Genomic DNA, 18,023 nt, shown 5'->3' with positions numbered 1-18,023 from the left:
GCCTAACACATATTTTATGTTTTGTAGTCACTCAGATTACACTGTGTATTTGTAGTCTACACTCTGTGGTAAACTTTATGGAGCCCCCCCCCCCCCGATATTTAAGGTTTCAAGAACATCAGTAGGAAGACTAAAATTAGGAGGACGAAAGTGTGAGTTATGTTTGTGTTGTTTGTTCACTCAGAAGAATGTACACTTAGTATAGGCATTAATGAATCCCAGGGATGATGGAAATTGCATATAGTTTTCAGCCAGATGAATTTTAAATGGGGGTGGGGGCAGTTTTATCACTGACTGCTGTATATGCTCGTTTTATCATTACTGTTTCTTTAAAGATCATGTGCAGAAATTTTTGTTACCATTTCTTTTTGCTACAGTTATGCTCTCATTATGTAAAGTGGGCTTTCTGAGTATAAAATAAATAGATCTTACTTTATTTACTTCTCTGGATCTATGTTTACTAAGCATAGTGAACATTGATGTTTACTGCAGGCTGAGCAGCTGTCCAGCTACTTCTTAATTCCCTATCCTGTGACCTACTAATAATGCAATTGTTAGTTTATACAGTTTGACAGTCTGTAGTAGTTAGGTGTTTTCTGTAGTCTGTAGCAGATTTCAGCATAGAAAATCAGCATAATCAGTCAGACAAATCACTAAATAAATACAGTTATATTCAAGTTGAAGCAGATTAGAACATTATATGATTTATTGTAAAGGGTATAATGCTTTTTAAATTAGTTTTACTTCAATGTTACTATAATGAATGGCATTCATTGTACACTTTAAAAGGAATTTTACTTTGTTCTAATTGGTGGGTTGTCCTCTATGGGCTTTGGAGAAATACTCTTGTTAGTGTTGGAGGAAGGAACAGATGATAGTTTACTGTATAGTCTCACTAAGGTGTCTGATTAGAAGCATAGCTGGTTCAACTTGTGCACTGGGCTAGTCCCACCAACTACTAGCACTCACTCTCCTTGGCTTTTCAAGTAAAGAGCAAAAAAAAAATTGCAGGATGCTTCCTATAGACAGTACCCAGCCTGTAGCACCAATGCCACCTTCTTCCCCTCCCCAAACTCTTCAAGTAAAGAGCAAAAATAAAGTGTGTTCCTTCTACAGGCACACCAACCAGGTAGCCAGGACATGACCCTCCTGCCCTAGCCATTCAGGTCATGTTTCTATTTTCTACTCCCAAACAAACTTTCTTACATTTTAATAAAAATTAAATACATATTTTTTTCTTGCAAACTGCTTGCTACAAATGTAGCAAACAGTTGCTACAGTTTATATTCTGCATGGAGTGCTATAGCACTCAAGCTTTAGTTAAAAAAAGTACATTTAAACTGTAGCAAACTACTAGCAAACAGTTGCTACATTTTATCCCCTGCATGAAGTGCTACACGCCTACACTACACCTCAGGTTTTAGTTATAAAAACAGATTTTTTTTTACATTTAATTTGTAGCAAACAGTTGCTACAGTTTAGACCTTACATGGAATGGTACAACCCTCAGATTTGACCCAAATGCAATACCAGCTTTAAAAATCCAGTATTGCACTAAAGAGTGATTGGGATAATGAATTGCCAATGGTGCACCGTAACACTTTGCACCAAGGGGAGTTGCTCCTTTCGCCCTTCTCTAGCTATGTATTGTGCATGATTCTCAGGCAGGCACTTCTAATTTGACTCATTCTGCTTCTAGAGGGTCTCCTAGAAAAAGAAACAAAAAGTTAAATATTTGCCTTCTCCTCTCTCCCTGACTTAAGACAAAAAGGATTTAGTTGGCTTTGCTATAGCCTTATTCCAAGTCTTTAATTTCTTAAATTATGATTCCTCACTGGCAGTAAAGAAAGAGTTCCCTTTTTTTCTGACACTGGTTCTATCAGAAGAACAGGGACAAGACTGAGAGGAGATTTCTTCTGTGAATTCTCTTCAAGCAGAATACTCTGACTGTGAAGACAGTGATTATTCAGATTCTCCAACAGAAGTTTTCTTTTCCTGAAACTATTACCAATATGAAATAGTAATTTCAGTGTGAGCAAAATTGAATTCCAGTATCTCAGCAAAAATATTATTTTTTTGCAACTGGATTTTCTTCATCTAACAGCTATTCCTCCTGTTTTGCCTGCATTAGGAATGTTTTTCTTAACTTGCAGTATACGTGACAATCAGCCTCCTGCCTCTAAAAAGTCTGATAGATTATATAAGATTCATACACATAAATATTTATTTCCTAATCCCAAATCTGATATGCATTTTTTTTCTCTAGAAAACCTTATGCAGCCAAACATTTTGTCAATGCTTATCCTGTTCCTTCTGATAATGATGGCAAATCCTTTTGAGTGATTTGGGAAGAAAGTTTATTCATCTGCCACCTTAACTTTCAGAATTCTTAACTGCCAGGCTAACATGTTAATGTTTTTGCTGGCATCATTTGAGAATAAAAAGGAAGTAAAGTGCTCACTTGCCATTTTCAGAGAGTAAAACTTCTCTCAGTTCTTTAATTGCTTATGTTTTTTAGTTAATTAAACATTCTTTAAAACATTGTTATGATTCTGCTGATATTGTTTCTAGAGCAGCTGCTACTGGATCAGTTAAGAGAAAATTAACATGACTACTTTCACAAACCTACCTGAAGAATTGAAGCTGAGATTCTAAATTCTCCCATTGACAAAGAAGTACTAATTGGCCCTTCTGTTGCTGAGGTCCTGAAAAGATTTGATGAAAGATAGAAATTAATTCAGGGAGATGTACAAATTTTCTAACCCCTTTATGCAGTGTAAAAGTTTTGCCTTTAGTTCAGGACTTTTTATAGGATACAAAACAGTCTCAGCAAGTTATAGCCATCAGACTTTCAAAAGGCAGTGACAGACACACTAATAAGAAGGAGGAGCATCCATATACAAAAACAATCTGAAAAAGTCAGACTGATCTTTCCCAAAAATTACCTCTTCATTTTCCTCTGTGGCAGGTCATAGAAGCAGTGCCTGCAAATCAAACAAGGAAGTAATTGTATTCAATATTTTTTCTTTTGCAAAAAAAAAGAAGGAACTTGGAGACCTGTTCTAGACTTTTCCTTTGTCAACTTTTATGTCAAAGTCCCAAAGTTCAAAATGCTGTGTCATCAGTCACTGTTACCACTCATACCTCCTCTCCGATTTCTGGTAACATTAGATCTAAAAGATGTTTATCTCATATCAGTTTTCAAACATTTCAGATATTTGTTAAGGTTTTCTGTATTTGGTTTGCATTTTCAGTTCTCTTAATTACACTGTAGGTTATCTACAATATTAAGGGTGCTTACAAAGTGTCTGGCACCTTTAATAGCTCATTGCAGGTTGCATGGAATAGATATCCATTTTAGATGACTGCCTTGTGTTTGCAGAGTCTGTTTCAAAATGTCAAGAATCTGTTGCCTCTGTCAGAGATCTCCTTCAGAATCTTGAATTCCAGAAAATTCAGAAATCTTTTCTTATTCCTTCTTATGTGATAGTGTTTCTAGGATATGTTCTGGATACAGCCATTGAGACCGCTTTTCTTCCTCAGGAATAAGCAAACCTTTGCATAGAAGAGTTCCTGATCTTTTTGTCTTTTTGTCTTTTTGTCCATGACATCAGCTAGGGAACTTCTGAAGATCCTAGGTTTCATGACATCTATAATTCTCATGATTCCTTTAGCTAGACTTCACTTGAGAACACATTGCTTCCTCAAATCAGTCTGGTTCCATTATCAGCACCCCTAGCTTTTCAGGTTCATGTCTGTTCTGGGATTTGTAAAAAGGGAGTTACAGAAGTGGAGGGACCAGATATCTCACTCTGGCTCCTACTCAGTCTGTAACAACAGATGACTTGGACTTTACTTGGATAGCTGTATCAATGGGGGTGAAATTTCAGGGTCTGTGAAACAAACTGGACAAACCAAAACACATAAATATCAAAAAAATGTCAGCAGTAATAAATACTGTCAAATCTTTAAATCATAGTTGGTCTTCAGGATCTATGCAAGTGATTACAAGCAACACCATAATGATGTACCTAAACATAGGGGTGGTACCAGATCCTACCCTACCCTTTGTGCCAACTAGCCATGGTAACTTCGGATGTAACGACTCAGTAGAATACCATCCTGCTGGCTTCTTGCCTTCCATCAGAGCAAAACATTACTACAGACAAGCTGAGTAGGACCAGAACAAACCCTCACAAATGGAAACTTGACATGGGGCTGTTCCATGAATTGATCAAATTGTTGAGAACTCCTCAGATCTGTTTGCCTCCATTCACAACAGACAACTAAAGAAATTCTTCACCAAGCTTCCTTGGCATCAGGCCTGGAAGACTGATATTTTTCCATTCCCATGGGAATGTTCATGTATGCCTTTCCACCCTTTCTACAAATATCCAGGGTCATGATGAAGTTTCAGAAGGACCCCCCAAAGATAATTATGGTGACCTGTATTTGATCCAGATAACAGTGGTTCTCCCTTATTTTGAAGGTGGCCAAGGGTAATTTACCACACACTTCCTCACAGATTAGCATTACTCACACAAGACAGGGTTTGTTTGATATACCCCAGCCTGAGAGCTCTTCAGATCTATTCATATGACAATTTGAATGATAGAATTTTAATACCTTCTAGGTACCTTTTCTGTGGACATGCAGCAGGTATTAAAGGAAGCAAAGAAACCTTCCACTAGAAAATCATGTATGTGTAATTGGAAAATATTTATTAGTTGATGCCATAATAAGAACCCTTTTAAGGACACTTTTAAGGTCCAGATTTCTGCTTTTACAATATTTGTGGAAGTTACTGTCTTCTAACTAATTTTAATCTCTTGCAAGATTCATCTTTTGGTCATTCTGTTTGTCTATCCATAGAAATAATAAAAAAACATTGGCAGTAATTAAGTGTCACAAAAGGGATTTATTAGCCCAAAAAGACAAGTGAAGTAAGCGCTTTTATCTTGCTTCAATGAACAAAACTTCCTCAGACCAAAAAACTCATCAAAAACACATCAATTTGAACCAAATGAAAAATATCACAGGACCATGTTAATTAAACTGTAAAAAGTATACTTCCAAAAGTACACTTATAAATAACTTTCTATGTCCTTTAAAAACATAAAATGATAAGATAATAACCATATAAAATTAACACAGTATTAGAAAAAATATTAGGAAAAAGTATTGGAAAAAGTGACCTAACAAGACTAAAAAAAGTAAAATTAACATCATCAACTAACAATAGTACAGAAAATAAAGGTATTTTTAAACAATTTGTTTATGGAATCCAGAATCTCTTTAGATCTATAAAATTATCTGTCTAGTTTAGCACCCTACACCTGTAGTTTTTGGAATTCCGAAGGTCCATAAAGACCTGGAGGACCCACCCCTTCTACCAGTTGTGAATGGGAGAAATTCCATCACCTACCTATAGCTAAATATGTGGATACAGTGTTGGAAGAGGTTCGTCGAACAGGTCGACCATATTTGTAAAGATTCTTGGTCCTTTTTGAACAACATCAACAATCTTGAATATAAGGACAGTATTATATTTTTGACCATTTATGTAAAATACCTTTACACTGTTATACCCCCAGTTATTGACATTGAATGGGTAACCAGTATTATGAAAGAAAAGGGTAGTATGGTAAGGGAAATTTAACTTATGCAAGAATTATTGGATCTGGTATTAACTAACAACTATTTCATGTTTGAAGGGAGGTATTATTTGCAAAAAAACAGATGTCGCAATGGGCTCTCCCTGTGGGGCACATTTTGCCAACCTTGTGATGGTCCATTGGGAACAACAATTTGTTTTTAACAACAATATGTTTAAGGGAAATATCTATTATTATACCAGATATTTGGATGATGTTTTTATTATGTTTGATGGTGACATTGAGGACATTCTGAAGTTTGTGAAATATCTAAATGATTCTACGCAATTTCTGTTTTTTACATATAACTTAGGTATGGAGAGCATTGCATACTTGGATGTGGAACTGTATAGGGATAGGGACCATAAAACGTTCAAGGCTAAGATCCATAGGAAACCTACCTATTCTAATTAATTCCTTCACTACACCAGTAGTCATCCACAGCAACAGAAGAGATCTGTTGTGAAGGGTCAACTGGTGAGGGCAGCCTGCATGGTGTCTGACGATAATGAGTTCTTGGCTGAATGTCAAACAGTATGTGACATGTTTTTGAAACGAGGGTACCCCTCGCAATTATTGGATGAATTGGTGATTCAAGTGAAACAGAAGAGGGTTAATGGAGTTTTCAGTCCCATCCTAACACTAAGGTCAGATTTTAATGGAATAACAGCGCATGGTAGTGAGTATATTCAATCTGGTAGGTCTAGTTTATTTAACGTCACATTCATTACACCATTCAGTCTGGATGCTTACATCATCTGACAAATTTTGTATAAGAATTGGAACCTATTAACTTCGGATGAGGACTTAGGGCTCATTGTAGAGTCTGGACCTAGGATTGTATACAGAAGGGGCCCCAATCTGAAAAGTTTGTTGGAGAGGGGAAAGATCACAACTGTGAGAGAGCCCCGGTATGTATAAATTTGAGTGCTGTCCTTATTGTAGATTCATGGAGGTTGGGAATACTTTCACTGTTAGAGGAAGAAGATATTCCAGTAACAAAAGTTTCAGTTGTGGGTCTAAAAGTGTGGTCTATCTGGCTACCTGTAAATTTTGTCCTTGCTTTTATGTCGGTAAAACTGACCGTAAGTTGAAGGACAGAGTTTATGAACATATTTATAGTATCAAGAAACTAAAGTTAGAGAACGCGTTGGCTAAACATGTCCAGGAACATCCTCAGCATAGTTTTAGCTTTAGAGACATCGACCAGGTAGAGCAGGATCTTGGGAGAGGCCCATTCGCTTTAAAATTAGAAATATGTGAATTATTGTGGCAATTAAAATTAAATGCGTACAGCCAACCAGGTTTGAATGATGCATGCTCCTTAGCCTGTGTTGTAAAATTAAGGAGTTTACAAAAGTAACCTGTTTTTTGTTCATTCTTCCATAAATAGGGAAGGTGAACATATGTATGATTATCTTGTCACTTAGTTGTTTGTGCATTTTTTCTGTACTATTGTTAGTTCATGTTGTTAATTTTAGAAGTTTTTTTCGTCTAGTTAGGTCACTTTTTCCAATACGTTTTCCTAATATTTATTTCTAATACTGTCTTAATTTTATATGGTTATTATTTTATTTTATATTGTTTTACATCACTTTACGTTTTTAAAGGACCTATAAAGTTATTTATAAGTGTACTTTTGGAAGTATACCTTTTAAGGTTTAATTAGCATTGCCATGTGTTTTTTTCATTTGGTTCAAATGGATGTGTTTTTGATGAGTTTTTTGTCTGAGGACGTTTTGTTCACTGAAGCAAGACGAAAGTGCTTACTTCACTTGTCTTTTTGGGCTAATAAATCCCTTTTGTGGAACTTAATTACTGATGGTGGGTTTTTTTTGAAGTGGTTTCACATTTCTACTGGTTTGTTTTGTCTATCTGTAGAGCCCACCCTTTCTAAATCAGTTTCAAGTCATGCAGTTTTGCGCAGTTCTTTTGTATATCTGTCCCCCTTGAAAACTGGTGGCTTCTCCTTGAGATCTTCATTTTGTTTTGGAAAACCATCTCATCAAGCTGATTTGAGGTTCTTAATTTGGAAAACAGTGTTCCTCATTGCTTTTATCTCTGCAAGATGAATATCTGAGTTAGAAGATCTAATGGTGGGCCAGTCATATCTCATTTTTCATAAATATAGGATATCTTTGAAAATAAATCCTTCATTTATGCTTAAAGTAGTTTCATGGATTACTTTCAGTCAGACTATTAATCTCCCTAGCTTCATTCCAGAGCCTAAAAATGAGAGAGAAAGAATCTTATATACTTTGGGTGTCTACATTTTCACTCTAGAATTGACTGTTATGGCCCTCCTGGAAAAAGGAGTTGCAGCTTGAGGGTGGGTACTGGCAAAGGTGAGATGGTCATGAGACCCAGTGCTTTGGAATATCTGTGAAACTATACATAGTGTAGAGGATCCAAAGGAAGGTCACCAACCTGAGTGTGGAGGGAGAATCATATATGGAAAGGCTCAGCAATTTTAGACTGTGTTCACTTGAAACTAGACAGGAAAGGGGGTTGGTTGTGAGTTAGGATCATATTAGGAGGGTGTGAGGGGGTGGAGCTTAGTAAGAGAGCTAGGGTGGCAGAAAAAGCACAATCTGAAGTTGATAGAGTCAAATTTAAACTTAGATATGAGGAAACATGTCTTCTTAGAGAGGGTACTAGCTCAGCACACTTCTATACTAGAATTTATGATCATATTCAACAGATGCATTTAAACAGGGATACAAAACAGGTGCAGATAAGATGAAAAGGGTAGGCAGCTGTAAGGTGTTACTTGCAACAGCTGGGCTGACTCAGATCACCTGAAGTCACTTTCAGCTTAGGGTCTATATCAGTTCATGAAAATCTACTTACATCGAACTGTTATTCATCGAACCGACATAATTGAACTTCCCTTCATCGAACATTCAAATCAGTGAATGTTTTTCCCAGGTAAGGAAACTAGTTGGCCAGCATACAGAAATTTGCCCTTTCCTCCACTGTAGTGTGATCTCGGGTGTGAGGGGAGCAGGCCCCTACATTGGGTGGTGTGGGGGCATAACTCCCCAGTTTGTTGGGTTTATTTAATGTGTTTGTGTGTTGGTTAGTGTGCTGGCCATCTAGTTTCCTTGCCTAGGAAAAACATTTGCTGATTTGAAGATTCGATGAAGGGAAGTTCGATGACGGTTTGATAAACAGCAGTTCGATGTAAGTAGATTTTGATGAAATAATACAGACCCTTCAGCTTGATATATTCACATTTGTAGTTATACTGTTTATTTTTTACTTCTTCAGCCCTCACTACTACCAAGTACATTCGTGTATTTGGTAAACCATACACCTTGGTGAGTTTCATGGTGTTAAGAAGCCAAGCAGGATAGACTAGCCTTCCCTATCTCCAGCAATCTCTGTCTTATTCTGTGGGAGCCCCATGCATTCCCAGGCAAGATAAGAGATATTCCTTCAAAATATATAAGGTCTGCTTCATGCCTCTTCCAGTGGACCATGCCTGGGTAAGCCTCCCATGAGAGATGTTCCCATACCTTAGCAAACGTCTACCTGCATGTAAGAGTAGTGGCTGTACTAAAAGATCCTTTGAGAATGTCATGTTTCTCAGACTGTCATTGGGAGTGAGCCCAGCTACATTGCAAGGGGATCTCATTTTTACCACTACTATACTATCTGTCTCATCCTTTGGTTCACTGCCCAGTGCTCATGATCATAGCTGAAGGTATGGCTGTAGAATGCCTGCTAAACTGAGAGCTTTTCATGTGACTCAGTTGTCATATCACTACCACAGTCCAGTGCAATGCTTGCAGTAGTGTTGTTGCACCCATCCACCAGCCAATGTCCCAGTACCCTCAGTGTTCTTTCTGTCTTATGTATTAACTTAAGTATTATTTTTCAAATGTTGATGAATTGACATGCATAACACTGATCAGAAGAGCCCATGCCATTATGTTATTTAATTTCCTTTTTTTTTTGGTAAATGAGAAACCTGATTAATTCAGGAAACATAAAATAATCTACACCGTATGTGCATGCAGTCCAAGCTAATTAACATAGAAACAGAACCACTTAGCCCTTATGTTTTTTATATCGTAGTAAGCTATGGAAATATCCTTTTAAACCACTTTTGGAACACAGAAGAAAAGGACAAATTAATAATTTTGTATCTGTTTTAACTAACTTGAGGTCATTATTTTTTTCTTCTAGGATTTGGAGGGTTGCAGGTTACGGCTTGATCCTGATATGGATCGACATAGATATGAAAGAAAGATTAGTTTTGCTGGAATTTTAGATGATGATGAATGTCGGGATTCCCTGCACAGTAGCAGTCACACTCTTAAATCAGACACTGGCTGTGAAGAAAAAAAAGGTAATGTGTACATTCGAATGGATGCTGTAAAATACATGACCTTAAATGTAGAAATATAACATGTTAAAGGCCTAAATGTCTTGTATACTCCCTTGCATTTACTTTTTCAGCTTGCATTTGCCTGTGCTTTTTTCCACAGCATAAGACTGTTATGTCTGTAGGTACTACTGTAAAATTTCTGTAGGACTCATCTTCATTGTTCTCATGTATGAAATATGTCTTTAATTTGTGTCATTACTAATTAGGACCAAATGTGGTTGAATACATGACATAAAGCTCAGCAGACCATTCATAATGACATCCTCTACTACATCTGATGATTGTGAATTAAGAGACTACAGCCTTGTCAGCCTGCAAGGGAAACTCAAACAGCATAGTCCATCCTTTCCTCTCTCTGATCTCTGGCATTCCTGTGATTTCTAAAAGAGTCACTTGTCAAGAAAGGATAGGATGGACAGTATTGGTTCGGTTTTTCTATGCCTGTCCCCCTGAAATATATAATTTACCTTAAGAAATTTTTTTATCCTTTGACTGGATTAGTCCCACCAGGCTACTAGCCTCTTTTCAGTGGAGACCCAAGGTATATATACTACCAGGGGAAATTTGGCCAGGACATTTGAGACTTCCCATACTCTTTTCAGTAAGTGCTTTGGGACCCTTTACATCTACCTGAGCTGCCAACAATTAAAGAAGATGGGACCTTGGTTTAACATCTCATCTGAAGGATGACACACTTAGGAGTGCACCCCCTTATACTACAGTACAGTGTCAACAATTGATCTTCCTGGTGAGGGAATAGAAGACACAGCCTTCTGCACCAAAGCTGAGTGTGCTACCAATTGCCTCACTGAGATTGGTAAGAATATTTTTCATTAATACCATTTGTAAGGGAGGTTGATGCCTCTCCTAACCCCACTTCATTTTAGAATAAACTAGACAGGGGTTAAGGAGAAGAACAATGCTAAAACTTTACTGACTAAGCTTGTATTGGAATTATTAGTGGTTGACAACTGATCAGCAAAATCAGTAAATATCTTGAATTAACTCTGTAAGGACTCTCATTAAATGACGTAAATTGTAGTTTGCAAGGTTCAAGAATGTTAAGGACTTTAAATTAAATTAATATTAAGATTAGTAACAGTTTCTTAGACTTTATCGCAGACAGGGACTTTTGAATGTTTTTTTTTAATATACCATCAGTATGTTACACCTTGAACTGTTTTATGTAGCTATATTCAAGCAACAAATGCTGAAAAGTCTCCTGTTTCCCTTTGCGTATATCACTAACTCAATGCATTTCTGTAACTTTTTGGTTTGAATATATTTCACTGGTGCATATTTACAGTAACAGTTACAAGAAATATATACATTTGCAGCCCCTGAAAGTACCCCCATCTCCAGCTAACATACTAACCTAATGTTGAAATCAGTGAAGTCATTGTGTACCTGATAGGCAAGGAAACTCAGCACATGTGACCATGCATTAAGTAATGTTCTCTGCTTTATTTACCTAATGTTTTTATCTCTAAGTTGTAGATCATACTTTTACCTCTTAACAAAAACAGCTATGTGAATGACTGCACCTTGAGTAATTTTCTGTGTGTGTTTTACCCATAACTGAAGTAGACTGGTTAATCTGCCCAGTCTGTTTTACATAATAATCAACAGTGAGTGTTATCTAGCCTCCCTGCTAAAAGGGTATGCCTTCAGTCCTAATTTTTATGGTTTTACTTAATCTCTCATCAGCATTTTTAAATATGTAGACCATAAAATCCTTCTGGGTCATTTTCAATACTGTTGCAGTCACTCAGTTGTTGTTCTGGACTGGTGTCTCCTACTTGCATGGCAAATCACAGAGGGTAGTTTATTGCATCACTTCATCTTCACTTCTTCACTTGTGATTTTCTGCGGGGGTTTGTTTTGGGTCATAAGGTGTTTTTTTGTGTGCGTACATCCACTGGGTAACATTATGTAGAGGAAATGCAGCTTTACCTTTTCTTTCCTTAGGACATCATTAACAATTTTAGTGGTGATCTGTAATCATTTAAAGCACAGCGCCTTCAAGATGGTTGTCATGGCTTTTCATGTCTCTTGAGATTCCTGTGTTGCAGTTCTGCATGCCAGTGTCATACAGGATGATGGCAGACTGGAATTCTTGATAACAAGTTGACACTTAAGGAGCAGGTGTCAGCCATCATCATGTCCCTGTGTTTCCATCTTAAGAATATCGCCCTTATAAAGCATCTTGTTCCCTCTGTGGGTCTTCTGGTTGTTGGTTTCCTGTTTCATGAACTATTTCAGCTTCCTGCACCCGGGGCTAGTTGACATTGAACTCTGATAACCTTCAACTGATGCATTAATCCACAGCCCAAATACACATGGTGTTTGTCAGTACCAAGATTTCTTTGCAGTTATGTATAGTCTGCACTGGCTGCTAGTTAGATGATGTATAATCTAAAAGGGTCTTGCTTTTGTTCTTTTTTGGCCACACCTAACTTGGCTGTTGGCCTTCTTCCTCCTTATGCTCTTCCTTCTTGTATCTGTTTGTAATTCCAGCAGAGTTGTTGCAGTCACTAAGGGTTTATTATTTTGCCTGTCAGAACATGTAGATTTGAAACTACTGCCATGGTGACTGTGTGAGTTACAGTACATTATCTAACCCAAGTGCGCCTCATGTTCTCATTTACTGTGTAAACTGTTTTATCCTTATGTTATTACCAATGTTTTAACCTTTTGTTACCTTGATTGTTTTTACTTGCATGCTTTAATATTGACTTGCATATTGCTTAGATCTTTGAATGCTTTAGTAAAAGCGAACAAGGACTTTCATTCTCACACTCCATGCATCTTTTCTTTTGTTACTATTCACTACCCCTGTAGATTCAAACTGAAATCAAACATTTAGAACCCTCCTGATACCCTTCTCAGCCTTAAACAGTGCACACAAATTCACTGCATAAACCATTGGACTTTGGTAAACTATCCTTCAAATCAAATGACTCCCCAGCCTATCCACATATTCAGTGGCATATAGCAGGGAACAAAATGGACACTTTGTCTTGTTGTATCCTTTTCAAAATGCTAACACTTAAGTACACCACACCCATTAGTAGTTATCCTATCTATCATTTCGTCTATGTAATACTTTTATCCAATGTATGTAGTTAAAACTGCCTACCCTAACTCACCCAGTTTTTCTTATAACATCTTACATTGCATATTTCAAAGGCTTTTTTCTTATGCAGTCATATAAACATTTCTTTAATTTGCTCACACTTCCTTCCTTAGGAGCATGTGTCAGAAGATTAAGAAATCTGCAATACTCTGACCCCTAACTCCACAAGTTTGCCGCACATGGCCAACTGGCTAATCTGCTCTTCAGAATTTTGATAATTAATTGATATTCAATGCTCAACATGGAGGATTTTGAGCGGGTCATTGATCCTAACTGACTTATGTGTTCGAGACATGGATGCCAAGAAATGCAGTTGAGCTCCCTGCCAAGAGGAATGTAATTAATGCATGAGGTGATCTTAGCACTGCACAAGAAGGAAAAATGAGTACTATGTGCAGTTTGAAAAACCTTACAGGGAAAGAGACATTTGGCCAGCAGAGAACATAAAAAGTCTTCCAAGATAATTAGTTAATGATGATGCTTACAAGCAGCTAAACGATCTTTAGAATGTCTGTGATCTCAGAAATGATGAGCATGACAAAAAGGGTATTATCAAATAAAAGCTCAAAATTGTTACTAAGCTTACCTTAATATGCAGAGATGTTTGGGTTTGTTATAGTAATTAGGAAAACTTCTCCAAATGGGTAATATTTAGTCTTTTCTCCATGGCTGTCTTGAGCAAACACAACCAAGGAAAAAACAGTAGCTGGATTATTTACTGAAGTGCACTGACATGATGCAGTGTCAGTGAAGTTAAATGTAAAAGTCAGTGATACACTGATTAACGTAGAAAACAAATTAAATTATTTGTTGAAATTGGTCAGTATATTATTTCGGAACCACAAATCATATTATTTGTAGTTCTTTCTGAGTTGGTATCTGTATAAGTTATTACAGTATGTGCAGAAATGCAGATGAAGTAGTAGCCACTGCAGTGAAGGAAATCTGTCTCCATCCAGTGGTGGGGTTACCTTACAGATGTTTATGACATTTGGAGATATGCACATGCTACAGCCCACTTAATGGAAATGCTGAGGCCTTCACCACAAAAAATATGTTTGTGTTATAATGTTAACATACTTAATTTTCAACAAAATGCGTGATTCATTTGCTGACTTATTTTTCACTGTTACTTTTTGGACATCTGTACTTAATATAGTTGAGATTGACTTGGTGGTACTACTTAACTTTCTTGCACACAGGAAAAACTAATTTTGACACATCAAGGAAGAAAACTCAGATTTCAGAACACGGTGACAGAGTTCTTAAGTTTTCCTGTGCACTAATGTATACCAATGGACATCTCAAACCCTAAAATATAAACTGAAAAAAAAAGGGTTATAGCAAAGATGAAATTGATATTAATGTTCGGATCACAGAAGGCAGCATTCATGAACATTGAACAGCAACAAAAGAAAAAATGAATCCACAGGAAAAGCATATGAAGCCAGAACATTTGAACAGTAACAAAGTCCAGGCTGAATATATTTCTAAAGAGATGGAAGCACTGAAGCAAACATATCTGAACTGTGTTAAAAATAGAATAGATAAAAATGTAGCTGCATATAATTTAATACACAATATAATTTAATATAACAAATTAGCTTCTGTCTTTAAATGTACTTTCTAACTGACTCACTCATACAGTTTCACAGATTTCTTTACACTGAAAAGAACTAATTCTTTGATCCCCAAAATCTGAGCTATAGGAACAGAAACTTAATTGGATTCTTGGAAAACAAAAGTCTGTAACTGAAATATGAATCTAGATGTCCATACCTGAAAATAATGTACTACATGATACAGGAACAGTTAATATAAACTGAATAGTGAGTGTGATAATGAAACACAAATACCTAGACTTGGGACAAAAAGTATACATAATACATATTTATGTATGAATGTACTTCTAAATATCGAAGTACACAATTCTTGAATGGCTTGCCATCAGTCCCAAAAGGTCAAAAGCCAAAACATTTGTACTTTTTTTTTTGCAGGGGGGGTAGCCCCCTGCACCCCACACACCCCTCCTAATTATGTATACCAGTTTCAAGATCTCTGAACAGTGAGGAAAGGTCAAATGCCCCAATCCCCACTGTGTACAAACATGTACGGACTTAACACCAGCAGAAACTATCAAATGAGTTTCATTCACTTCTGTCAGTGGTAAACACATTCTAGATTATGAACATTTGATTATATGGAATGTGTGTGTGTGTGTGTGTGTGTGTGTGTGTGTGTGTGTGTGTGTGTGTGTGTGTGTGTGTGTGTGTGTGTGTGTGTGTGTGTGTGTGTGTGTGTGTGTATATATATATATATATATATATATACATATATATGTATAGATATAGATATATATGTATATATATATATATATATATATATATATATATACATATGTATACACACACACACAAACACACACACACACATATATAGTGTTTTTCTCTCTTTCTGTCTCTATGTATGTATCTATCTATATATATATATATATATATATATATATATATATAGATATATATATGTATGGAGAGTGTTTCCTTGTATATGTATGTGTGTGCATATATATATATATATATATTATACATATATATATATATATATATATATATATATATATATATTATATTTTATATATTATATATATATGTGTGCGTTTGTGTGTGTAATATGGAACATATACACAGCATCAGTGTTATGGAATGTCAAAATGCCTGTGGCCGAGACCATATGATCAATGTTCCACGAGACTGAAAACTACAAAACAACCAGGACGTCTTCCTACACTTCACACACCCCCTGCAAATTATATATACCAAATCCAAGGTCACATTGCAGTAGGGGGGGGGGTGTATTCCCTGATCCCAACTGTACTGTGATCTCATTATAAACACTTTGACGTTTTGGAAAGTAGATCATATGGTCTCGATCATATGTAGTTTGACTTTCTGAGACATTGTTATTCTGATTGGGACCACAAATGATGCAACCTCTGTGAGTACGGCAGCTGCAGGGTCCCAAAGGAAACAGTACACAAAACAAAAAAGAGGATCAGCATTCTGATGGGGAACCATACACACACATCCATCTGTCCACAACCCCTTTTTCCCATTTTTGCACATGGGTTCGGGTTGTCAGTTCAGCAGTGGCAATCATCTATACAGCCAATTCCCACATCATCAGGTGGCCAGCCATGTTGCGGTTGTTATTCCATACCACAAATATCTATTCAAACGTATGGCCAGAGTATTCAGTCTACCCACTGCATATCTTTGAATGTAAGACAAGGATGGAGACCAAAGTGTGTACATTGTAAATACAAATGAAAAGAAGAAATAGCACCATGCTCCTTTTCGAAAAAACTTTGACAACACAAAGTTTTCGAGCAAAAGACTGTTCCTCAACATAAGCATACAAGTAAAAACACAGAGATTAAACAGTATATTCAGCATATCAATCAATTGATCAGATTATCAACCCAAATTGATTTATTAATCCATTAATCTAAAATGTAAAACTACTTAAAAGCAGTCAAAAATGTTTTATATAAACATATATACAAAATAAAAATAACGTAATAAATTAATTACTTCACTTTATAAGATGTAAATTTCAGTATTGGTTTAATGCTGTAACTCACATTTAAGCCAGGTATTAAATTCAAACCTAAATTTCCATTTATATTCAGCACATTTTGTCGCTGTAAAATTTTGGCACCTCTAGGTGACGTATTTAATTTCTGTATTGCTCTAAAAGTATGATTGCCCATTATATACTTATATAAAGCAATTGTAGTAACATTTCTTTGAATATCAGAAATATGGGCAGAAATTCTTTATTTAAACTTCCTATTACTTTTACCTATATAAAACATTTGACTACCTATCACTTGTAGCCAAATAAACAATATACTAAGTTATACAAGTAGCAAAACATTTAAAAATAAATGCCAGTGTTTGAATGTAAGAACATATCACTTGTATTAATATACTTACAAAACTGACAGTTATGGCATTGACAGGAAAAAGTGTGGATAGTCCTGACACTGGTAAGTAGAGACATATTCAAGTCTTTATAACATAATTATTGCTATAAATTTCTACCATGTTTAAAGTGAAACATTGGAGCATCACCAACAATAGATTTTAACTGTGGAATTGAGTGGAGAATAAGCCAATTTCTCTTTGTAATATTATTTACCTTTATAGATCTTCTCATAGTAAGGTGGAGATTATTCTGTCTCTGTCTCTCATCGGATCTGCAAGCCTCCCATCCACTTCTCATGTAGTGATCTCTCCTTCTGCAGTCTGTCCAGTGGTTTTGGAGTCCTTGGATCCGAGAGCCCTGAGAGTCTCAGTGTCTGATCCGAAGATGACTAGGTCTTCGACTCTGATAGCCTCCCTTACTAGTTCCACTCCTGTTACTTTGGCTCGGAATGGGTCTTAGAGCCGAAGTGTTGGCACCGGATCTGGAGTTTGGGTTTCACTCCAATGTTATCAGAGACATCCTTGTTCCTTGGAGCTTCCAAGATGGACAGCTGGGGTCCAACTCCTTCCTCGAGGCATGGCTAAGGGCAGGGTTGAGGCTTGTTAGCTTCTGAGGTTTTGGCTCCGGTGTAGCCAGCTGCAGCTTCTCCCGGCCTGTCTGTCTTCAAGGTAGTGGAGAGGGCTTTCTCTTTCCTGAGAGATTAGATTACAGTCTCATCGTTCAATCCTCATTCCCTTCCTCCTTTAGGTCAGAGCTCTGATCCTCTCAGGCCATCTCTACAGGGACAGCCAGTACCATCTAGCATCCAGATGGCTCCCATGGAGGAACTTCCCGTCTCTTCAAGTAGCTCTCC

General features: G+C 36.7%; 1 protein-coding gene across 1 annotated transcript in view; it reads left to right on the top strand.

Annotated features, from left to right (window-relative positions):
* UNC80 (unc-80 homolog, NALCN channel complex subunit) overlaps nucleotides 1–18,023 on the top strand; it is a 5,631,640-nt gene that overhangs the window by 2,865,329 nt on the left and 2,748,288 nt on the right. The window contains exon 27 of the mRNA XM_044060513.1: nucleotides 9,846–10,008. Coding sequence (XP_043916448.1) covers nucleotides 9,846–10,008 — 163 coding nt within the window. The remainder of the gene's footprint in view (nucleotides 1–9,845; nucleotides 10,009–18,023) is intronic.

This window comes from Protopterus annectens, chromosome 2.part0, assembly GCF_019279795.1.
Source record: "Protopterus annectens isolate FY-2018-M chromosome 2.part0, PAN1.0, whole genome shotgun sequence".
NCBI lineage: Eukaryota > Metazoa > Chordata > Ceratodontiformes > Protopteridae > Protopterus > Protopterus annectens.
Note: the sequence above shows the minus strand (reverse complement) of the source record. Positions and strands in the feature narration are given on the sequence as shown.